General features: G+C 47.4%; 1 protein-coding gene across 7 annotated transcripts; it reads left to right on the top strand.

The window, feature by feature from the left end:
* Positions 1–113: 113 nt before the first annotated feature.
* Positions 114–19,607, top strand: FUT10 (fucosyltransferase 10). 7 transcript variants are annotated; one of them, XM_080372049.1, is made up of 7 exons: positions 114–3,854; positions 4,075–4,360; positions 5,618–5,821; positions 5,913–6,116; positions 8,554–8,839; positions 12,987–13,822; positions 16,976–19,607. In XM_080372049.1, the coding sequence occupies exons 4-7, from the start codon at positions 6,039–6,041 to the stop codon at positions 17,198–17,200; spliced, it is 1,425 nt and encodes a 474-aa protein (XP_080228175.1). In that variant the 5' UTR covers positions 114–3,854; positions 4,075–4,360; positions 5,618–5,821; positions 5,913–6,038; the 3' UTR covers positions 17,201–19,607. The 7 variants fall into 7 exon arrangements, with proteins under 7 accessions (XP_080228175.1, XP_080228179.1, XP_080228178.1 ...); XM_080372053.1 differs by lacking the exon at positions 4,075–4,360; XM_080372052.1 differs by having other exon boundaries at positions 114–4,276.
* Positions 19,608–25,097: the final 5,490 nt, after the last annotated feature.

The raw sequence follows: 25,097 nt of genomic DNA, 5'->3' as shown, positions 1-25,097 counted from the left end.
GGCGCCCCAGCCCGGAGTAACGCTGACCGGTTGTTCGGGTGGCGGCTGGCTGTGCTACGGCGCCGCGTGCCTGGCAGTCGCTGCTCTAAGCTAGAACCTGCGACACCAGCAGCGGAGGCGTTCCCCCTGCCCGCAGCAGCGTATTTCCTGTGAGACCCCACCCCACCGCAGCACCGGGGCCTGCCGGCGCCAGGCCCAGACTAGGCCCTGGGGCCAGCGGCGCCGGGCGGGCGGGCGCGGTGGGAGCTCTGGGTGACGCTGCTGCAGTTGCTGAGGTGGGGACTTAGAGCCGCGAACAGCACGTCCCCGGCACTGCTGCTGCGCAGGTGCTGCGGGCATGGTGATCGGTGTTTCCTCCCCGCCCCGTGGAAACGCACACACACCGGCACCGCTTTAGAGTTGAACCGGGGGATCTGGTCTCCGTAACAGGTGGCAGTAAGAGGAGGCTTTGAAACAGCCAGTTGTAACTGGCGCGTGAGATGGGGTAAGGCAGGAGATGTCCTAAAGTGCTGTTGGTCAGCAGGGCAAAGTAGCCGAACTGAAGCTACTCGTTAGGAAAAGCGGCTGACCCAGCGTTGCAGGTTCATAATCCAGGGCCTGCTGAGACGCTTTAGAGAGGGGAGGGTTAACGACAGCCAGAGCACACGTGTAGTAAGGGCCATGTGCACACCTGCATCGGTGCTGTATGTTCAGGGAGGTGGGAAACTGTTCCGTGTGTGGTGGGAAGGGTTAAAGTCTTTAATTTTGGGGTGCTTAAATTGAAAGGGCGGTAGGCGTGTCCACGCGTTGCAGTGACTTTGTGGAAAGAAGAATGGTGCCAGAGCAGCAGTGAGGGAGTGCGGAGGCATGGCTGCAAGTTGAAACGCAAGGTGCGGGGCGAGGGAGAATTGGGCCTGCGGGTGGTTATTCTGTCACTTGAGCGGTGTTGTTTCCTTTGGGAAGTTGCTTGACCTCTGCGCTTTCCTTGCCTCTCTGCCTTTTTTCCTGCCTTTTCTGTTTTAATGGTGCAGTTGGAGACTTCATTTGTTTCTGCCAGGATGTTCATCCAGTAACTGGAGTGCCTAGTTTGGTTGGTGCCCCTGGGTATTACAGTAATATAGACTACAGAAACATCATAGTGGAGGGGAAAACCCAGAACAACCTAGTGGAAGGCTGCTTTGGGCTGTAAGACTATGAATAGAACAGAAACGAAATGGAGAAAGACGTACCTAGAGGCAGAGAGGATATCCAGCAGTACCTAGGTGAAAGAAAAAAGTTAGAAAATGCAGAACATTCTAAAAAAAAAGAGAAAGAACCAAGATGGGCCTAAAAAGAAACAAGGTGTATTAAAAATGTGCACATACGAATGACAGAAACCTCAAAAGAGTAAATACTGTTTTGTAAGAGGCAGAGCAGATGAGAAAGTCACTGTTCCTGACCTGCAGAGTCAAAGGTTGCATTGCGAGTTCATTAGATACCAAAAGCTCTCCAGGGGCAAAGGGCACTTGAGGCACAGGTCTTGAAGAAATCTGGGTTTATCAGCTCTGCTGTTTGAGCAACAATTTGGATTTTTTGGTCAAGTTTTGCCCAGAACTAACATGTAATGAATGACCTGCCATCGCCGTTGCTTATCATCTTGACCAGCTATTTAACATGCGTTACAGGCAAGCCAGCCCCTGCGGTATCAGCTTATTTCCTCAGAGCGGCATAGCAGGACAAGAAACAAAAGTGGGCTTCTGCGATGCCCACCACTGGATGGAGCTGCTGACGGCATGGGTAGTCCAGCAGATAGGATAGCTATCCCTCTGCCCTCGGGACTAGGTTCTGCATTCTGTCTGAACCTGTGTGTTGTTGGGGTCTGTGGACTCCTTCTAAAGGCTTGAGGAATGGTAACTGAGAAAAAGCAAGCTATTTCAGGAAGCTGAAGCATGTTACAAACAAGTCGTGTCATTAATGAGAGCAACTTGGGAGTCTGCCAACTCGGGAAGCTTGAAACCCATGAGTATAACTGAGTTTTAAAATGACGGACCAGACCGAAAAACCCATTGGGATCACAGCATATCCTTCCATAAACTGTACCAGGCTTCTTTCTGATCTGCCTCCAACCACTCCATTTAATTTACTGAACTACACTCTTGTTGTGGCATGCCAGCGTCAGTCCGCTCAGCCTCAAGGCACACTGAAAGCCTTAGTCAGGCCTGCAAAGGCAGGATTCTTGCCTTAGCCTGGATCTGCTTTACAACATACGGCTGGTTCGTAATCAGTGGAAAGTGTTCATGTTACAGGTCTAGTATCTGTGACGACACTTCACGGAGAATGTTAACACCCCACTCGAAGCTTCTGCTTAAAACTGTGTCTCCAGCAGCTAGGACCTTTGAGAAGAAGCAACAAATTGGATGAGACCCGTGATGAAGCACAAAGAGCGGAGGATAAATAAATCCGTCATGTCCCAGCACTGCAGTGTCAGTTACTAGTTTGTGTCTTGGGAGGAGCCTGGTAGCTCAGAGAGAAATCAGAGCTCTGTGGTGCAGTATGTGCAGCAGTAGGTGGGCACTGCTCCAAATGGGCTGCAGGCAAGCGTAGCTATGGAGGAAAGGGCACAGAGCCAGCATGGCAGGGGTCATTTAAACTGCCGCAGAGGACTGGATTCGGGTTGTCTAGTGGGTACCCTGCTGAGCCTCTCAGGAAGGCTGCAGGCATGACCTGCTGTAGAGTAAGGAGATGAGTTGTGTGCATAACGTCTTCGTGATTTCTATCACTCATGCGTTTCAACTGAGGCACATCGGGTGTTCCCTCTGCCTCCTCTGGGATTCTTCCTCCCTCCGCTCCCCCGGATGAGCACCCCCTTGCACCCCCCTGCCCACCACATCTGGGTCAGAAGCAGCAGATATGGTGCTTTCCAATGATTGTGTATAAATACAAGTACATGTGAAGAACCGTGGAGGTATCAAATATCTCTGTGTTGATACAGTTGTCTCTGAATGACATACACGCGTTATAAATACAAACATTTGGTTCTTGCGTCTGTACTGGGTGGAAGAATATTGGCTCTGCTGTCAGCCAGCAGCACCACCCTTGCAGAGTTAAGTGCCCTTCACCACAAATAGCAAATGTCAAAACCTGCATAAAGAGGGCCCAACCTCTGGAAGCGCCGGGCTGGCTGACAGGACTGTTTCCTGATGGCTGCGCACTGCCGTGCGGAGATGCCTCGGCAAGGCAGGGAGCGAGGCATGGTCTCTGGTCTCGGATGGGATGCCCGCCGCAGCTCCACGCCCGAGGGATGAAGGATGCGCTTCCTCCCGGCAGCCGGAGCCGGCTCTCCGGGCGCTAGGGGGTCTTCCTGGCTGCCATGACTCATTTCTTTTTTTGACAGCCCCCTGGCTCGGTGCAGTCGAAGCCCTTGTCAGGGTAGCACCAGCTAAGATAACGGCACTGATGCAAAAAACATAAAACCGCAGAAAGAGCAGTTACGCTGACAGCGACAGGCCCCGGAGAATGCCGGGTTTATTTCGCGTGCGTGTGTGACAGAGGGGTCATGCAGCGCGAGACGTGCAGCAGGAGCAGTCGGGCGGGGTGGAGGCGACGGCGCTCCCAGGCCGATTAGCCCTCTGCGTTCCGTGTTCAGGGCCCTGAGGACCCCCAAAAGAGCCGCTCCCCCCGCCCCCGGCTGGCAGCGCGGTGGGCGGAGGGAGCCGCAGGTCCGCGCCGCCCCGCCGCGGGGCCCCGCTTCGCGCTCGCCCAGCCCCCGCCCCGCCGCCCGCCCCGCACCGGGTGGGTGCACAAACCGAAAGTAAAAAAACAAGCCAAGAACTACCCCAAAGCCCCTCAAACCCAGCCGGGGCGGGACGGCGGCGAGGCGGGAGGAGTTCGGCGGGGTGAGTACAGCGGGGCGGCCGGCCGGGGCCGGCGGGGCGGGAGGGGCGGCGTGGGGGGCAGGCGCAGCTCCGGCTGGGATGCTGAGCCCGCAGGGATGCAGCGAGCGGAGCTGGCAGGAGAGGCGGCAGGGAGAGCTGGTGGGAAGTTCGGAAGGACTTGAGGGGAGCTGCTGCTTCCGCAGGACGGACGGGAGCGGTGATTTATGCTTCTTCCCTCCAGCCCACAAGGCGTCCGCTCGGCCTGGCCGAGGTGGGAGAGCGCTGTGAACTCGCCTTTGCCAGCAGAGTTGGGACAGGACGGAGCCTTGTGCGGCCCATCCCAAGCACGGAGCGCATCGGCCCGCTGGTTAAAAGTACCGAGTGCTGGGCACTGCAAATGCAAGAATGAAGCCGTGACACTGCGCAATCCCCTGGGGCAGCTGGTACAGCATACCCATGGTGTGGGCAGTTCCCCTTCTGGAGGAATACCTGAAAATGGAATGATCACTACAACTTTTTTCCACGGGGTGGGCAGTAGGGGAGCGTTCAGTGGGTCATCGGAGTCTTACTTTTTGCCGTGTGCAGGGTAGGACGTGTGGTATTAGAGATACTGTTCTGCTCCAGGGTGTGCCTTGAGTAGATCTTGCCAACACAGCTGTGCACAGAATTCAGCCCCTTCCCCTCCTGGTGCCCCATTTTAAGCTACAATGCAGGAGGCACAGAAGATACGCGGGGTTTATAAAAGATCCCACCTGACGTGAAAAGCGCTCAGCTGGCAGCTGTGCACTTTCATGCCCACACAAAACCTTCAAAAACTCTGTCCTGTGCAGAGCAGAACTCTCACAGCATAGTTTAGCGTGAGGTTTTACTAAAAGGCTTTTCTGACGGTTGATGGGAAGATATGAACTCACATTGTGGTGGAGACAGAAACAGGATCTTTTTTGTTTTCCCTCTGGCTGCCAGCACCTCAGAGGTAGTACCTTGGCAGGCAGTAGTTTTGGGACCTGTCCCGTTTTGTCAGGTTTTTGGAAATTTGTGAGTGGGATTAGGATGGGGGGAAAGCTGGCAGGTGCACACACATGGGGACAATACAATGATATACGACTTACTTTCATAGAAACCCAGCCTGAACTACATGAGGCATGTCTCTGAAAGAGATGAGTTATAAAATAACAGTTTATTAAGCATTTTTTGTGTGTGTCTTTCTGCTTTCTGAGCTTTCAGAATGCCCACATTTTCAACCTTTACTCCTCTACATTGAGAAATAAAGTCTTATCTTTCTCCCAACTTCTTTTTATTTTTTTTTTTTTTTTAATGACAAAGCTGGAATTTGCACCTACTCCTGTTGCCAGGAGTTAGGATTTTCACACAGCAACATCCAGCATGCAGCAAAACACTGTGAAAGCTAAAAAAAAACCATCAGGGATGGGGAAGTGTTATTTGAGGAGAGGCAGACCAAAGCTGATACACATTACAGGGGAAGGGGAACTTGGTAGATTTAAATGTTTTAAGGTGTGGAGAGAGTTTGTGTTTGTGCTGTATTTTTGTGCTATATTATGTTACTTTCTCTATGCATTGGGCTAGATACACTGGTGAACAGAAGTCCCAGAAGACTGCAATATATTAAGTCCCAAGAGCAGATAGTTGTGTGCCTCCCCCATGAGCATTTTCAGGGCTGCCCAGAGAAGGAAAGTCCTTTACTGGTCACCCATTTGTAAGTCTGCTGAAAAGCAGCACAGTTTTCCATTTGAAACTCAGGAAAACATCTTCCCCTTCCCACACAGGACGGAGCCAGGCCAATCAGCGTCTGTCTATGCTGACTACAAGGATGAGAGGATGTGTGACCCTGCTTAGAGAGGATGCCCCAGCCCAGGATGACCAGAAAGAGAGTAGATGCCTGGGGCTGTGCGTGAGCCTGCTGTTCTGTGCAGGCTGCTCTCTGGATACCTGGCTCAAAATGTGGCTCTGGCACCTACAGAAAGCTACAGGTAGACATCAAACTAAATACAGAGCCTAAATAACACAGAGCTTGAGTAAATACAGAGGAGTGTTCTGTATTGATGCTGTGCCCTTTTTCAGCAGCGGTCACCATGAAGAGGAGTAAGAATAGAGTGGGGAAGTCCTGCAGCAAAGGCTGAAGACTTTAACCAAGCTGGCCTTCCTGATGCCTAGAGCTGACCGCTCTGGCAGGCCTAGCAGTGCAGCATGATTAAGATGAAGAAAAAACTGTGGGCGTCTTGCTTCTGCTTTGCAGCTGCCTTTTTCCTTATGGTGACACTCCAGGTACAGGGGCAAGGGTGTGGGGTATGCATGAGATCACTTTCAAAGAATGACGTAATTCTGGCAGGTGAGAGAGAGCATTGGAGGCAACAGACATTTTCTGTAGAAGTAAGTGCTGTAAGAGGAGTTAAAGAAACTCTATCAGCAGCATTGGCCTGGTGGTAATAGCTGTCTCCTGAAGTGACATTATACAGTGAACACCTTTCTTGCGTGGCTCCTCAGCTCCTGGAGGAGTTTCTCAGGAGTAGTGTATAATACCATGTCATGTTGTGTTGCCTCCATCCAGCATTGCCTCCTCTGTTCATGTGTTTGAATTCATCAGGCAGGGAGGCAAGGTTGGACCCATTTCGTTCTAAAGTGGCAGATGGACCAGGGAAATCTGAACACATCAGCAGCTGTGATGGAAATCTGTCCATCAGTGCTGGCTCAAAGGCCATTCTTAGGAAATCCGGTAACTGGTCATTAAAAAAATGCATGAGAGAAAAATCAATGTGGAGGCATATTAATTTGTGGCTGATTACCCTAGATTTTTGTTAGAACAACTTTTAGACAAATCAAATCAGCCTTGGTTGGCAGTCATGAGCCTTTAGGAGACTTCAGCTGTGAGAGGGCCAGGATCTGCCCCAGAGTTGTCTTTCTGCTTGGCCTGTGCTCTGAACTGAGGCTCTGGTTCAGACTGGTACCTCAGATAACTACCATGGAGCCAGCAGGAGGAGATCCTGTGAAGCTCTCCCATGCAAGCTTCCTGCTCCAAATTGGTGCGGTTTCTTGGGGGCGGTCACTGACACTGGATGGTCACTTTCAGTTCTGTTCCCTCGAACAAGGCAAACAAAGGTGATATGGCTGCCCTTGCACAGGAGCATTGCTAGCAAGTCTTTTAGGACCTTTATTGGGAGAGTTCATGAGTTTGCTGCGCCTCCACAGCTTAGCAGGTTTGGAGTTGATTAGAGGTTCCCTGTGCCTAGCTGGGGTTCTTATCTCGGAGTATTCACTGAATAGTGACACTTGATGGTGCTGGGACTGCTTTAGCACATGAGCTGTCAGTATAGTTGGGGTGTACCAACCCCCAGGAATTCAACGAGAGCTACTAGAAATTCTGTGCAAATATAGAGGCTCCTTAAATTCTGCCAGGGTAAGAAAGAGCATGTTCCTGGAGAAACCTGACTATGAGGTAGTTGTAGACTTATTTCAGTTACATTGCTGCAGTTATATCGTATTAGACATATGAATCTTTTCCCCAGCTAGTATCTTGTCCACTTGCCAACGCAGGAGTGTTTTCTGCACCTTTCTGTACAGCTGCACTTTGCAAAGCCTCCTGTGTGTGCTGTCCCAGTGTCCCATGCTGCACACAGCCTATTTAGTCCAGCTACAATCAATGTATTTTGCTACACAGTGAGAGAGAATGACACAGAAATCAGCAAAATGAATGCGTACAGTAAAGTTATCAGGAAAGATAAATATTTTCAAACAACTTGATATAAACAACGCTTTCCCACTTTCCAACATCATCCTTCAGAGCCACCTGACAAGGGAAAGTGCTGTGGTCAAAGCTGTCTGGTGAGTTTGAGTTCCCCTGTCATTCTTGCAGCTGTTCCTGGCATTATACACTGCCTGTGAAGATGCACACAAAAACCCCATGTGCAGCATAGCAGAAAGGTCTTTGCTCCACTAAAGCGAAGAGCAGGATCTATGTATCCTGTGGCAGTACCTGCTGGCACCATCTCTTGTCACTTCACTCAACAGACTGCTCTGTCCCAGGACACTTACGGCAGGTACTAGCTGTAGATGAGTGGTGGCTTCACGGGCACCAGAAATACCCTAGCTTTTCTGGGAACTTCTGTCTCATGGCTGATGGAGAGCAGTGTTAGGGGCGAGTTTTAAGGTTCCTCATAGAGTTTCAGATCTGTAAATGATGGTTCATACTGGTAGGTCTTTTACTTCTCTGCATACAGATGGGATTTTTCTCCTCTAGCTAGCCATGAAGTTGTAGTTACATTGTCTGTAAGACCTGTCTGCACCTAATTTATTCGGTCGGTGGTTTAAAAATTAGTAGGAGTGAGGACAGACGGCCACACTGAAAACTTTGTGGAGTTTTTTTTACAGCTGATTTCTAGAAAAAACCTGGCTACAGACAGGCTATCCTCAGTTTTGTGCTTTTTCCAGGAAGAAAGTAGAAGTTGTATTGTTAATCATATGTGATGTGGCCATATCTCAGTATAGAAATGTGTTTCTCACCATCTCCTTACAAATTCACATTAAAATTTTTGCTGTTCTGACATAAGATCACCTGGATGTGGCTGCAGTCAGTGAAATGCATCCACTTTGATTGACAGAAACTTCATATGCAGACTTAGTGCTTGATGGTTAAACTGATTTGTCAAGCAGATGTCCCGGCTAATGACAGTGATGCGCTGTGATATGTATGTTTATTTCCCTGAAGGTTATCACTGAACTGGGCAGTTCAGAGAATAAGGTGGCAGTAATCTCCAGTTTACACAGTGGCCCATTAAAACCTGTGGAGAGACACAGTTTTCAGTTTAAGAAGCAGGAACTTCACAGCAGCTTCAAGACACAGTCTGATGTAAATCACTATCCTGTCCTGCTCTGGTGGTCTCCCCTGACTGGTGAGACAGGGAGATTGGGTCAGTGCGGAGAGGATGTTTGCTTCTTTACCATCAACAAGACCTACCAGCACAATCAGATGACAAGAGCATTTCTGTTCTATGGTAAGAATCTGTTTCTTTTTAAAGGAGTAACTTTCTCTCCTGCCCAGTTACTTTCCTTTAGAAGTTAAGTATTCTAGGTGGCAATCACTGAGAGCAGGAAACTTGTGCAAAAAATTGTGCTAAACTTAACCTGGTGCTGAATACAATCAGTAGAGATCCAGAGATGCACACTCTGTACAAGTACTCTGAAAAGTGACTGTTCATGGTATGACTGTTGCCTTGTCTCATGCTGCTTTCCAATCACAAGTGCTCCCAGTTTATGGGAAAAAAAGATAATTTCCCACAGTTGCCAAGTTATGAAAAGACAGCCTGAGATCAAGCCAGCTTTTTACAGTCTTCTGGCTTGTCACCCGTAGCAGAGGTTCTGCAAGGCCTTTGTTGCACTGTGCAAGTCTTTTGTCTTAAAATAATGCCCTCACTGGTAACTGTGCAGCTCCCTTTCCTCATGCGCTGAGAGATTGCTAGCAGACTGTAAATGGAAAGTAGTGAAAGAAACCTATTGATTCTGCACAGAGAGCAGCAGCTAGTGCAACCTTTTGAGCTGCTCTGGCTTTGCCGCCTTAGAAACTTCCCGTTACATGTACTGTAAAGTGAGTCTACAAAACAAAAGATGCATCTTTTAAAAGTAGGCCTTATTTTGTTAATTTTATTCTTTCCCTCCACACGGTTGCTTTTCAGAGAAAAAAATGTGTGGAATATTAGGTGGAAAAATAAAGCCAAATGCTTTTCTGTGACTGGTGGGTTCAGCTGCTTTGTCTGAAAACAAAGTAAAAGAATCCTGAATCTCATTCACTCAGTCTGGATACATGTGAACGGGAAATATAGGAGAGAAGGGCCTTCAGCTTGGTTGTTAACAGTGAACCAAAAACTTGTAGCGGCTAATCTTTTCAGAGCTCCAAGTAGGTCAGCTTTCTCAGTTGATAATATAGTGGTCAAGCATGAAAGAGAAGGAATAACAGCAAATGAATGAGAAGCTGACCCAATTAAAGACAAGGAAAGCTGGGTTTGCATCACATGAAAGCTGTAAAGTGTGGTGGTTTTGGTCTCTGATAGTAATTGTATTTGTTTCAGGATTAGAAGGACTATTATTGCTCATTTTTAGCAGGTTTGTGGACATGGTATACTTACTTGTTTTTAAAGCAATATTTATATTAGGCAGAAGACTCTTCCTTGTAGTTTTTTTTTCTTTTTCTGGTGATGCTGGCTATGAACTGTGTAAAGACAAGTGTCAAAATATGCAAAAATGTTACTTATTTTTAAACCACAATAAGTGATCTCACAATGCTAAAACCTGCAAAGACAAAGGTGGTAGATGATGTGGAAGGTGAGGAAAAATGCTGCATCAGCACAGAAAAAGCTTCATACAGACATGCACTGGCCTTGATGAACTGAGTTGCGGGCCTGTAAAAAGGCAGATTTTGGTGTTCCAGTATTTCCCCTAAACAGTGCTGAGTGAAAATTTGAACATCTGCATTTCCTTGCTAAGGTTGGATCAGGGCACAGTTTTACCTTCCAGAGAAACTGCATTAATTTTCCCTGAAACTTTGGTCAGTGAGCTAGTCAAGAGAAGAACGATCCAAAGCTTAGGAAAGATATTATGCTAAAATATGGGATACAGATGTTTTCTAGCAGAACTGCTTTGCTAGGAACGTATTCTTTTCTGTGGCTTGTCCTGACTTACTGTCCTGGCTGGCCTGGGAAGCCCTTAGCTGTAGGTGATTACTTTGTCAAGTGCCACCATCTCCTGTCTGGAAGTGAGATGTGGCATCCACTTTGCTAGATTTTGTCTCTGCTTTTGGGAGGGGTTCTCAGCTCCACCTTTCCAGTGTCACATACTTCACAGAGTTTTGTGTGTAGCATGAGCTATCAATGCAACCGAGTCAGCATGAGTTGGATCTGATGCTATGTTGTCAGAGCCTCAGGGATGTTGTTCCTAAGGGAGGAGGATGTCCAACTTTTCTGTGCTGCGGTGTTGAGTCCTTGGAGTATGAATCCTGAATGAAAGATGTCTCCTAAGCTGCAGAACTTCTCCTGACAGCATCTGTCTTTCCCTTCTGCACTTTGCCACATATCTAAGATTTCCTAATTAATAGTTTGGAAGTTGAAATTGCTCATAATTTTAGTCTTGTTGTGCTTTATCCCCTCATAAACCTCTTTTGTTTCCTTCATCTTATGGTGTGGGGAACATGCTGATGTTACCTCCCCTTTATTCCTTAAAAGCTTTTTGTCTTCTTGCTGGACGGAGATTGATTAAGTGCGATATTAGAATCAGTCATTCTGATGTGCTGTGATCTATAGTGCATTTTTCTTTGTTTCTCTTTGCCTAATTCTGTCCTTGTTTAATAAGTTTTACATGTTAGATTTTTGTCTCTCTTATCCCTTTCCTTGTCTCATTCTTTCCTGCACTGTCCTTCCCTCTTCCCTGCAATACTACCTTGAAGAGAGAGCACCCTTGTGAGTGGCAGAGCTATGCTATGGTTTCAATTAAAAGTGTTTCATTATTGTCTGTACGCACTGCTGCTTCTCTTCTGGGCATCACTTAGAACAAAGTGTTTTCAAAACCAGATGGACCTTATAAGCTTCCCTGTGAGAATTTGATTGACTTTCAGTTTTCCTCACCTTCTTGTATCCCTATAACAAACACATCAAAAACAGAGGCAGAAAATAGCATTTTTCAGTGGGTGGCACAGCCCTTCATCCTTTTAGTGTTGAGGGCTTGGGACCACCCTTCAGTGGAAAATGGAAGGTCACATACCTAGCAGCCTTAAAAAAACCCACCTGGTACTCTTGAAGGGTCTTGCTCTATAGGAGGTTTTTATGTTACTGAGAGCTAACATCTGTATTCACTGCAGCAGTTATAAGGTCACCCTTGGAGTCACCTTGGCAAGCTTGTGCAGCCACAAAGACTGGACATTTTCCCCCCCTTTCTTTATATATTAGTTTTATATCAAAATTCTGTGTTAGACTTCTGCTAGCGCCTCTTCTTTCCTGTCAGTAGTTTGAGGTCAGGGGTAGAGCAGAAAGTGAAAACTTATGAGTGTGACTGGGACGGTAGAATATGTTGTCCAAAATGAAGGGATCTGTGATGTTTTCTAAACCAGCTGATCACTGTTTCAGTTTATGAACCTCCCTTGCTTGACAATACCAGTTAAAAGTTTTGTATATTCAGTGCTTGTACTTAAGTAAAAAACAGATACAATTATAAGACAGTGAGGAAGCATCTTGACAGAGATTCACCAGCTTTTCATTTAATCTGCAATAAGGCTAGTCTTGTGAGCGTAGCTCAGCAGTAATAAAAGGTGAGCAAGGGTCAGGTTCATGAGCTCATATTTTGAATTCAGTTTTGCACAGACCAGCCTTTGAGAAAAGGCTTCTAGATTTGTACTAAAGCTTCCACCACAGCTTTCCTAAGTGGTTCTGGAGGCTCCCTTTCCTTGCAGAGAGGCACAAGCAGCTGTAGTGGTCTGTTTTTAGAGTTCAGACATGATCATTTTTCTACTATTGGCATTCGTTCTTCTGACAGAAGCTACTTCTTTGTGTATCTGGTAGGCAGCTGTGATACTTTACCTCTTAATTCTCTCTTTGATAAACTAAATAGATGGGCTTCCAAAGTCTCTATAGTCCAATGTCTTCCCAAGACTTGAAGTCATTCTTGTAATTTTTCTCCTTAACCCTATCCAATATTTTAGCATCCTTTTTGTTGTTTTGCTACTAGAGTGAAATTGAACCCTGCAGTAGCCATTTCCCTCACGTCACAGATAGAGACAATACCATCTGTTCCCCTATTTACAGAACCAGGGGATTATTAAGCATCTTATTAGTCTCATTGCAGTACATTAAAATTTAGAATTCCTGGTGAGCCTTTGGAATGAGAGGCCTTTAAACTAATGCAACCTGAAAGTAAACCATTTCTCATATTAACTCCTGATTCCCATTCTCTAGATTCTTGTGCTGCCAAAATTCAGTTTTATCTGTTGTAACACTCCTCTGTCTTTGCATGATTTGCTCTCTTTGCAATAATGCCTTATAATGTCATAAATGCAATGGTTGTAGGGTTGGTACTAAATTAAAACTAGACTTCTGTGTTATTGTAGTTAGTGTTGCATGATAGATAGGGGTAGGCTAAACACAATCTGCTTTTGTCTAGGTACTGACTTGAGTATAGACAGTCTACCCCTCCCTCGTAAAGACTACCATGATTGGGCCCTTTTCCATGAAGAGTCACCAAAAAACAACTACAAACTGTTCCATGAACCGACCATCACCTTGTTCAACCACACTGCAACCTTTAGCCGCCATTCTCACCTACCGCTGACCACTCAGTACCTTGAGGGTGTAGAGGTTCTGAAGTCATTGAGGTACATGATCCCAGTGCAGATGAAGAACAGCCTGCGGAAGAGGCTTGCGCCACTTGTATATGTGCAGTCTGACTGCAACCCTCCTTCTGATCGGGACAGCTATGTGCGTGAGCTAATGTGCCACATTGAAGTAGACTCTTACGGGGAGTGTCTGCATAACAGAGACCTTCCGCAGCATCTCAGAAGTCCAACTGCCATGGATGATGGGAATTTCTCTAAAATACTGGCACAGTACAAGTTCATTCTCGCTTTTGAAAATGCTATCTGTGAAGATTACATCACTGAAAAACTCTGGCGGCCGCTGAAGTTGGGAGTGGTACCAGTATACTTTGGGTCTCCCAGCATTGTAGACTGGCTTCCTAGTAACAGGAGCGCAATCCTGGTATCCAGTTTTTCACACCCTCGGGATCTGGCCCACTATATCAAAACACTGGATACAAACGATCAAGAATATGAGTCCTACCTACAATGGAAGCTGAAAGGGGACATTTCCAACCCAAGACTGCTTACAGCAATGAAGGAACGCAAGTGGGGAGTGCAAGATGTCACCCAGGACAATTACATAGATGCCTTTGAGTGCATGGTGTGTAACAGAGTGTGGGAAAATATCAGAAGGGAAGAAAAGGTACGTGTGTCTTTGTCCTTGTGTCTCAGAGAGGCTTTAAAATGGCACTAGGCCCAGATTTGTCCCAGGAGGTTTGGTTACCAGATTTCTGGGCAGCCTACAACCACTGGTATTGGTGCCACTGGGTTGTGCATTCCCTGTCAAAAGGTGTTGCCAGAAGATACAGCTGCTCAGCCAGAGCATGTTCCTCATGCTGCTGCAGTGCTTGAGCTCATACACATTGACTGTTGGGCTGGTAGTCATTTCAGCAGAACGCTTGATTTATTCAGGGAGAAGGTTTTTATCAGGCTACAGAAAGTAGCCTAACTTGCTGACATGCTTTAGATGACCTGGAACAGTTGGCAACAGGTTGCCCAGAGGGGTTGTGGGATCTCTGTCCTTGGAGATGTCTTAAGACTCAACTCAGTGCTGCCCTAGGCAATTAGATATGATTAGACCTGTTTGGAAGAGGCAACTGGACTAGATGATCCCTGGAGGTCCCTTCTGACCTAAATACTCTGTGACTGTCTGTGTCTACATATGTGTTTGGGTACATTCAAACCTGTAGTGACAACATGCCAGTGCCTGTGGCCACACTTGGTGAACATTGAAACATTGATGTTTGCACCTTTTTTGCACAACATTGAGGTTGTGCATTTGTGAGCAGAACTGGACCTGTTCCTCCCAGTCTAATTCTCTTGAAATTATGCTGATAGAGACTAGCTAAAAATGGCTGTCTTATCAGGAAGCCCAGCACTGAGATCCCAGCAGTCTTGCAAGGGTGCCAGACATGACACCAGAAGGCCATTTCAAAGGCACCATGAGCTGTTCAGTCTCCTGAGGCTACTAACGGTGGAGGAAAGCTGATGTCACTCCAGGCTTCAAAAAGGGCAAGAAGGAGGACCCAGGAAACTACAGGGCAGTCAGCCTCACCTCCACCTGTTGAAAGGTGACGGAACAGCTCATCCTGGATGTCATCTCTAAGCATGTAAAGGAAAAGAAGGTTATCAGTAGTCAACACGGATTCACTAAGGGGAAATCATGCCTGACCAGCCTTCTGTGGTGGAATGACCAGCTGGGTAGATGAGGGGAATGCAGTGGATGTTGTCTACCTTGACCTCAGCAAGGCTTTTGACACTGTCTCCCACAACATCCTCATAGGTGAGCTCAGGCAGTGTGGGTTGGGTGGTGGACAGTGAGGTGGATTGGGAACTGGCTGAATGGCAGAGCTCAGAGGGTTGGGATCCACGGTGCAGAGTCCAGCTGGGGGCCTGTAGCTTGGGGTGTTCCCCAGGGGTCAGTGCTGGGTCCGGTTTGGCTCACCTTACTCATCAGTGACCTGGATGAAGGGACCGAGTGTACCCTCAGCAAGTTTGCTGGTGACACAAACTGGGAGCAGTGGCTGACACACCAGAAAGCTGCGCTGCCATTCAGTGAGACCTGGACAGGCCAGAGAGCTGCGTGGAGAGGGGCCTCATGAAGTTCAACAAAGGCAAGTGTAAGGCCCTGCCCCTGGGGAGGGACAGCCCCAGGCACCAGCACAGGCTGGGGGTGACCTGCTGGAAGGCAGCTCTGCGGGGAAGGACCTGGGAGTGCTGGTGGACAGCAAGTTGCCCGTGAGCCAGCGATGTGCCCTGGTGGCCAAGGCCAATGGGACCCTAGGGTACATTATAAGCAGTGTGGCCAACAGATGGAGGGAGGTGATCATCCCCCTCTGCTCTGCCCTGGTGAGGCCACATCGGGAGTGCTGTGTCCAGTGCTGGGCTCCCCAGTTGGAGAGAGACAGGGAACTGCTGGAGAGGGTCCAGCAGAGGGCTAAGAAGATGATGAGGGGATGGAGCATCTTCCTTGTGAGGAAAGGCTGAGAGAGCTGGGCCTGTGTAGCCTGGAGAAGGGAAGACTGACGGGGGATCTTATCAATGTCTACAGATATCTTAAGGGTGAATGTCAAGAGGACGGGGCCAGGCTCTTTTCGGTGGTGCCCAGTGACAGGACAAGGGGCAGCAGGTACAAACTGAAACACAAGAAGTTCCTTCTGAATATGAGGAAAAACTTCAGTACTTTGAGGGTGACAGGGCACTGGAACAGGCTGCCCAGAGAGGTTGTGGAGCCTGCTTGTTGTGGAGATACTAAAAAACAACCTGGACACGGTTCTGTGCAACCTGCCGTAGGTGAACCTGCTTTACAGGGGTTTGGACTAGATGGTCTCCAGAGGTCCCTTCCAACCCTGACAATTCTGTGATTCTGTGATTTGGCTGGTATAAACAGAGCATTACTTGGAATTAAACTGAAGCTAAAAGCTCTCACTACATACATTTCTGAACCGGTGGATACTCATTTTAATTGCTGCGTTCCTATAAGGTTTCCAGGTTTACATACCAAGAGTCAATAGCCATTTTTTAAACTCTCCATGAGCTCAGTTATCAGCATGAATAAAAAAAACACCTTTCCAGTAATGAAACTGGTCAGTGGCTCTAGTATCCTACAGCTGTCCTATATCCATTAGGCCATCTTTCAGCTGGTCAGAGTCTGAGCAGTACACCATATGGTCAGCCAGTAGCAGGGAGATGAAGAAAGCATTTGAAGTTGCTAAGGTGAGCTGAAGTGCTGGGGAAAGCAAACTGCTAAGCGTTACATTTAACTAGGCTTTTCTGTTTGAGTCTGGTGCAAATCTGGACAGATGTCCTCTCTTTGAGTTAGGAATACAACCATGGAAAGGTGTAGAATAGGTTAGATACAGATACCCCTTCCACATGCTTTTGTGGCTCTCTAGTCAAGAAGATTATGAAGACGAGTTTGGTCTCCTGGTCTGATGCATCCCTTGTTTTTTCTCCTAAAAAAAATATCTCATTAAGTGTGTGCGTATTTAAGATGAAAACAGAATAATATGATGGAAATAGAACTCCTTGCATTAGCATTTCATTTTGGGTGGGCTGGTGCTGCTCATTCGCAGCCAAACCTGATCTGAGATTCAGGCTTTTGTCAGCATAACTGGCCTCATCCCAGACACTGGAGAGAGCTTCCCTTCTGACACCCACAGGGACATGGCTAGAGCCTGTAGTGGGAAGGAAAATGCCATTGACATGCTTTGATAGTTTACTAATGGCATAGCAGCTTTCTTCTCTGTCTGCCAGCATCCCTGAATAACCCCTTTTATTTTCTCTCCTTTGCCAGGGATGGCTGCCCCAGAGATGGAATGCTCAGATTAACCATCTGAGCTGCCCCAAACCAGAGGCTTTCAGGTTCTCATCTTCAGACCCTGGTTGGACTTCTCTCCAAGAGATGTGGATACCAAGCTTTGAGCAATCTAAGAAAGAAGCCTGGGCGCTGAGGCATCTGGTGGAAAGGAACAGGAATTTTACAGCTCAAGAATTTTGGATGCTTGTATTCAAAGAATGAACACAATCACCTGCACAACAGCGTGAGCTCCTCAGAGGAGTCTGTAGAATTTTCTTTTGTAGGTCACCTTATCATATGTGGGATTGGTAGCCATAGGAAGTAGACCTGTAAGATTGAACTTAGTCTGTTCAGTGCTCAAGGGGTACTAAGGAAGGCTAAACAATAGAATCACCCTATCAGGTGATATGTGTGTATATATATATATATGTTCAGTAATATGTACATTTATATTAATTGTCATTAGCTCAGATGTTTGAGCATTAACGCACAAGTCAAGGTTCTCAAAGCCCTGTTTTAAGCGCACAGCTAATTCCCATGAAACAGATGGGTCTCCCTCCATCTTTAAGTATGCAGCTATGTCGATGGCCTCAGGACCCTTTTTTCCCCAGTGCTCGACCCTCCTTTGCTGCATTGATAGTCATGAGCTGGAGAGCAGCTGACACCATTGCACTGGTACAGCTTCTGTACTGCTTTGGAGGTAGAGGAAAACCTTGGGACTGTGTCCCTGGCTAGCTGTTTATTATCAATTTTCCTGGCATCAGCAGATTTAGCAGGGACTTGGCAGGCTTTGTGTCCTGACACGAGTGCCAATGTAAAGTGCATTAGTGCTTGGCACAAGAAAGCACCATCTGTTAGTGTCCAGGGACAGATTGAATGAAAAACGTGCTGGCTCAGACTTACCCACCATCTTTTGCTAAAAATAAGCATAGCACATGAATATCTCCACTCCCCAGAAGTGGGACTGGCCTTAATCTGATTTACCTTCTTGCCTTTCTGATGGTGGACTAGTGTTATGGATGGACCATGTGTGAACAGGGAATTACATGCTTGAAAGGGCAGGGATAAAATGGAGGGTCCACTGATGCTGAAGAGTCTTCAATAGGCACAAGGAGAGGCAGGCAAGCACACTTCCTATTTCAACACAGAAAACCCTAATTTACTTTGACTGACAAAGAAAAAACTTGGTGATCCTGGTCATCACTTGCCAAAGGGCACAACCTTTGCCTGGCTTGCAGATTGTTGCAGTTCTCATCCCAAAATCTTGCATCCTCAGTCTATGGAGGAGTCAACTTCCACAGGGTCCACCAAATGGCATTATTTGGGTGGAACCATTAGGATGAGAGACTGTCATTCATACACATGCCCATGTATGTGCAGATACACAGGCAGATATAACTACTAATATGGAGTTCTTCACATGGCTGGAAAGGCAGATTTTCACCTGTCTGATAATTTCCATGCAATTGTTCCTTGTAGTAGGCTATTTTAAGACTGCTGTCAACCATCTAGCTGTTTTATGAATTAGTAGCCATGGGGAAGGATGTGAATAGCATTTACACGATGAAATTCATCTGCAAAATTTACTTACCTTGGAAAAGTTTTCTCACCAGTAATTTTCTCACCAAATAGATGGTGAATTTTTTATTACTTTTAAGTTTAGCAAGAGAAAGAGCAGTTTTGTGGCCATAAACCATGTAGTATTGGTCATTGCCTCTATGAGCACATACTTAGTTTTGATTAAGCAAAACAGTCCCACTGAAATATCTCACCACTAGTGTTTCGCCAGTGTGGCACACAGCATCTCTTGGACATGTCTTAAGCTATTTCCCCAGTGGTCTACAGTGCAAATTATAACTAAGCTCCACAAATGAAGCCCTTCCAGAAAGTGGCATTAACACTAGACTTATAGGCTTTACCAAAACGGAATTGAGAGCTGGACATAAACCCAACATTTGCAAAGGGAACTGCTGAATCCCCACCTGTTGCCCCAGGATGGCACTTAATAACTGTAGCATGGAAGACTGCCTCTTTTTCTTGGTGATATTCTGCTGCCTCCTTTGGCAAAAATCTCAAGCCGTGTTGTTTGAAGACCTCAGGAGCTGCACAACTGAAGATTTTTTTTTAATTTTGATTCCAGGGTGGAATCTGTCAGATCCTGAGCTTCCTGAACAATCTGGTAGAGTGATATCCAAAGGGATGAGGCATATTTATCTCAGTTTATGGCATGTTATTATCCTTCATTTTACTTTGGTGGAGCAGGAGGGAAAGGAAGATTGAAGTAACTGGTTTACAACCCACATTCTGAAATTTCAAGTGGTCAGCAGCAGGCGTTTAAGAAGTAACATCTTCATCCACTGCTATACACAGTAGAAAGATGAGTCCCCAAAGCAGCTGGCTGAAGTGCTCTAGTTGTCACTCAGCCTTACAAGATCTTCTCACAATGCATCCTTTCTGGAACATTAAGCTCCTGGCTCCCACAGGCTAGAGTCCAGAGCAACCTGAATTTGGCCTCTTGGTATTTAATCACCCTCTAGAGCCTTTTCTCCTGTTTTGGGTGGAGGAAGTCTTAGTGAACAATACTCTGGGAGACTTATGGCAAGATTTTGTGCAGTCTAATGAAGTGTAACTGACCATCGTGAACTTTCAAGTTGATCTCTCTTCTCCCCCTACTGCTCCGGAAAGGAATAAGCAGAAGCAGTTGACGAGCCTCTCTTTTTGTTGTTGTTGTTAGTTGATGTACTAGCCTTCCTGCCGTGTACAGGTTTGTAATTCTAGCCAAGAGAGGAATCCAGTTTGTTTGGCAGGCTTATGTATATCCTGGATGGCACAGCCCTTTCTTTTTCGTTTTCTTTTTGCCTTAGAAAGACAATAGCAAAACATTTGAGAAAATTTCTGTATTTCCAGCAACAAGAGCTGATTCTGGATGAGTAAATGCATGCTTCCTAACCTCTTGCATAGTGGTAACAAGCTGTTCTGATTTCCTCTGTTGTGGGTTATAACGTAGACAGTTCATACAGGGCTTGCATTTATTCCTCTGAACCCATATCTATCAGCTCTGCTGGAATTCATACGTATTAGTGGCCTCTGAGCCTGCAATGGCATTTGCATCTGAAATACAAAACCTTAGGACCAGTCTGCCCCTTCAGAAGATGCCTGTGTTCAGCTTGGAGGTGTCTCTGGGAGTTTGCAGCAGTGATGATGGGGCTGGAAGAGCCTGGGGAAATAGGCTCTGGAGGCCAGCCATGGACATGGTCCTCCTTCTTCCTCTCCCTGATTTTTCCTCAAGGAAAATGAGGACTGGGGCATGGACAAAGGAGAACAGGAGTTACTTTTATCCTTCTTACTACAATCCCCTGGCCTCTCTATTTTCACCACCTTCCACCAGCTCCCCCTGACATACCTGTGTCCTTGTGCCTCCCATCCTCCATGGCATCTGGTTGTGTAGGGAAACAAAACACAAGGGGGTTGTTTTTTCAATGCAAATGTCTGCTCACACGTCTCCACTTCATTTTTGCTGTGTCAGAGGCCTGATCCTCCTCCTGTCCTCCTTGGGTTCTGGCTGCCTGTCCCTGAGGCCATCTCTTAACCAATGCAGTGATACCTGGGATCAGGCTGCAGGGAAGCCACTAAGGTGAGTGTGAGAAGGAGCTGGCAGAAGCCTCACCTGGGGCCTCCCCTGTCACACCAGGGCTACTTTTGAGGTCTTGATCCTTGTCTGTGCTGTGCTGTGCCATGTTCTGACTGGCCACGGTGCTCTGACCAATGTTCTGGACTTCTGTCTCAATCCTGACCTTCTTCGTCCCTGTGACCCTGCTGGGCAATTGCTGAACTGTGGCTGGCCCTGCTGTCTGTCACCACGCCTGCCCTGCCTGCATGCCTAGCCTGTGGTGCAACATCCTCTCCACCCCTGTGGGGATGCTGCACAATCGGCTCCACTCCCAGTGGACTTTTTGTGCCAGTCAGGGGCCCTTCCAGAAGGTATTGCTGATGGGAAAAGTCCCCTGGCAATATCTGGCCCTGCCATCATGAGGCTTCCTCCAACTGTCTAAGAGTTGCTTCATCTCTTGGTGAGCTGGTCCACAGCAGATGCCCCCACCCCACCCCTGGTGTTGGCCCATTCCTTGACTGTACCCTCAAACCCTCGACAGCCACATCCCCTGTGTCATGGCAGAGTGCTATGCAGTTGGGCTGTCCTGCACCTGCCATGCCCTGCCTCCTCCTTGCCTTCCTGCATCACTCCAGCGATGGCAGCTCTCCTGGTACATCACTTTGTTCCCCAGTGTGCACAGACTTCAGGTTCAAAATTTCATTCCTCCTCTGGCCACTTGATCCATTTATCCCAGACTGTTTCATTTTTGCATATTTGTTTGCTTCAAAACACACTTGTCTTGTTTCGTCTTCTTTAGGAGGGCCTGGTGGGGTGGGGGTGTTAACACAGGTGGGAGCAGATCATATGAGGTTGCTGTGCTCGGCATACATTAGTGTCACAATGCAGTATTTACCCCAGAAAATGAACAGCAAGCCAATGACTGGGGAAGTGGTTAAAGAAAAGAAATATAAGGAGGACTTTGACTGTGTTCATTTCAATGCAAGACAAGCCTCGATCCTGTGCTGTGGGTGCACAACTGTGCGTTGTGGGCTTCAGAGGTCAGATCCTAGCTTTCCTACCGCTTTCAGCATTTTACAGAGAAACAAAGCCAAACGCTTGCTTGTGGCAGGCGTTAAGGAAAGCTGAAGATCTCAACGCTGGTAACAAACATTTGCAAAGCACGTGATGTTCTGCTTTGTCAGCAGCACGGCCTTAGGCTGACATGAAATACAGTGAGGGTGGCTGTGTGCTTCTGTAGAAAAGCTGTGTATGCATGAGATGAGTGGTGGGGAGGTTTCATATGGCCAGCAGAGTAGAACCACGCACTGCACAGCTCTGTAGAGACTGCTCAGGCAGTTAACAGAGGTTAAAGCCAGGCACTTTTTGTGTAATTAACAGAAAAGGAAAGCTTGTCTGAATTGCTTTTCACGGGAGCACTTTCTCCAGCAGCAGCAAGGATGGAAGGCCAGGTAGTGTGGGGTGGTGTGCTGCTGTGTCTTGCTTGTCTGATATTCCCCCCTAAGTCTTTTTAAACTATTGTTACAGAACCCTCATGTGCAGACCTTGTTTTTAGTGTGTCTCTTAAATTCAGGGTTAATGAATTAATTATTAAAAACCTACAGCCATTTGCTGATCTCTTAACTCCCTGGCTTTGGAAAAAGATAGGTCATAGAGACAGCTATTTTGCATCTAATCAATCAAATGTCTTGAAAGCATTCTTGTTTAATATATGTACATATATTCTGCAGGGAAAAAAGTCCCTGAAGATTGCTAAGGTTGCAAAATAAAGCAGAGTGCAGAACAGTTGTGTAACTGGTCTTTTTAAAAACTGGGGGTTTGTGCTGAAATATTACGAGAAGTTGGGGCACCACCAAGCCAATGAAACCCAGTCCATTTTGTATTCTCAGTCCCATCCCAAAACCACAGACACACACACACACACACACAAATTACTTACCTTCTCCTCCTGCTTCCTTTCACTTGCTGTCCATCCTGAACCTGGAGTGAGGTGAGAACCTGGAAAAGGACCATTGAAAGAGATGTAGCCAGAGGCAGTATCCTTCTGCCCAGGCACAGGGGAAACACCTGGCATCTCTAACCTGTGGGGCATTTGACTTGCCACTCTGTTAGTCTTCTCTACACAAAACCCCCCATTAAACGGCAGGAGGCTGTATGTTGCTTTTTGATGGCTTCAGACAGAGCAACCTTCCTGGGCTCTGAGTCCCACCTTTCTTGGGCTCTGGGTCACCTGTGTATGCAAGCCTGTGGTCCCACGCTCCCCAGGCTAGGAGGAGTAAGTGGGGCAGCAGGCTCAGAAGACTAAAACACGCTAGGTGCAGCAGGTCTGGGGAAGATTAAGCAAAGCCACTGCTGTTTGGTGGGCTTTGCTGCAGGCTTCAGGGCTGCTTGGCAGCTTTGTCAATCTCCCTTTCAGTGCTGTGTGCTGCCTGGCTCCTTCTGGCCAAACAGCAAGTGTCTTTTGGATGGGGGTGTGTGTGTCTCCTTGGACCTCTGGTGGACACTGGCTGCTGCAATCCTCAGGGCAGGGCAGGGTCCCAGGAGGCAGTTAGAGGTGCAGCAGCTACAGCCTGGAGATGGAAGTGACAGTGCATCAGCAACAATCCAGCAAGCCTTCCAGGGTCATGAGACTTGGAAGATAATTGTATTCTTTTCCCCTTTGCTGGCAATCTTTCTGAATGTTTTGGTGTGCATGTTTTGCAGTTCCAGGTGTTTCTTTAGCATGGGTAGGCCTCAAGAATACCTTTCTTCTTTGTGGATGAGGAAATGCTTTTGTACTGCACTCCTGTCCCAGCTGTTGGCCTGTTGAGAAAGGCACTGTACAAACCGTACAGCAAGACCTGTGACAAACCCAAGAGACTTTGCAGTCAAGGTATGGCTCCCCAGGAGGAATCATAGACTCACTATAGATCTGTTATTTCCAGGATCATGTGTGCCTTTTGTAACTATGCCACAAAACTCTCACTTTGCATAAATTAAACTTTCCGTGGAGTGTAAATTATTAATGCACTAAAATGTGCTGCTAACAGTTGTGTGCATTTAAAGCTATTACTCACTGTTCCTGACTGATGCATTTGGTTGTTTGCCATTTTCCCGGAGTCAGCAAAAACACATCCTTTCTCCCCCATGCTGTGTATTTTGTGGAAAGACCACAGAAACCCAAAAAGATCCATTCCAAGGATGGGAGCAGTACACACAAACTCCCCTGTAATAATGGAAGTAGATTCAAACTCTCATCAGAAAAGGCCCCTTCATTGCCTAGAAAAGCTTCATCGTAGAATTAAAGGAAACCCATTCTTCTTCTGTCTGAGAGGTCAGAATTAGGCTGTCTGACCTAATGACTAGAGTCAAAGCCCACAGCCAAAGCCTGACCAGGAATCCAGGCAGCAGGCAGCAGCCGCAGGGACATCTTGACTCTTACTGCAAGTTGTGGGTCACTCAGAGGGTGGTGTGACAGAGGGACAGCACTTCTGGCTTGCTGAAAAGCCTTGCTCCGCTTCAAATGAGTGGCCCCCACAGAGAAACTGGTCCCAGACCTTTGGGCTCTCGAGGCATGGGGACAGGTGTGCAAGACAGCTTTGTGGGGATCGTTGTCACTGAGGGAGGGTCCCTCTCTGTGCTCAGTAGTGCTTCTTACTCACTGGGCTCCACTCTTTAAAAATAGGAAGCAAAGGCTTGAAATACCACCTGTGACAGTCAGGGCAGGTCCAAAGGAAAGGGAAGTTCTGCCCCCTTTCATTGATAGACCTCCTTCCCTGCTCCTCAGACTCCTGCAGGAGGTCAGCCTGTCTGACAGGGTGCTTCTTCTGGTGGGATGAGATGGTCACTGAAGAAAGTGGGAAAGAAGATGAAGGGAGGATTGAAAGAGGTGAGGTTGGAGAGGTATAGCCTGTATGGCAGAGGAGCTAGCCCCATGCACTAAAGGACACTGGTTGTCACCACAGAGCTGTTTTTAAGACGCCCCATGGCATGCAGCATTAAGACTTGCTCTTGTTTTGGCAGGGTCAGCTTGCCCAAGAAGGGGAGAAGTCCCCCAGGAGAGGCAGAGCAACTTTGTGTGCTGGCTCCTACTAGGCAAAGATGCTCCCCAGGGACAGCCTCATTGCTGTGACTGTCAGCGGTGGCTTGGAAGTAAATTGGTATTGCTTTTTGCGGTTTGTTTGGTACAGGCAGAGAAGTTAGTGACCAAGAGGTGTGAAGGCTGAGCTAAACTTGCTGATAACACACCTGAAAACTTCTGGAAGACAGCTTTGAGCTGTTCTTCAGGTAGGCCAAGTTGGGTTGGACATGCTGACATGAACCTGTCTGCGGTGGGGTTGCTGCTCAGGTGCCTATGGCATCAGAAGGAGGTAATCCTGCTTAGGAGTCAGCTGTGGCCATGTCTGCAACCCCTGTGACATGGTCTGTCTGGAGTGCCAACTCCTGTTATGAGGGATATTGCACTACCATAGAGGTTGAAAACTGAGGTTACCACAGAGCTGGAAACATGCAAGTGAAGGCAAGGAGCTG

The sequence above is a fragment of the Falco punctatus genome (assembly GCF_963210335.1).
Source record: "Falco punctatus genome assembly, chromosome: Z".
Classification (NCBI taxonomy): domain Eukaryota; kingdom Metazoa; phylum Chordata; class Aves; order Falconiformes; family Falconidae; genus Falco; species Falco punctatus.
This window is presented reverse-complemented; position numbering and strand designations above follow the sequence as displayed.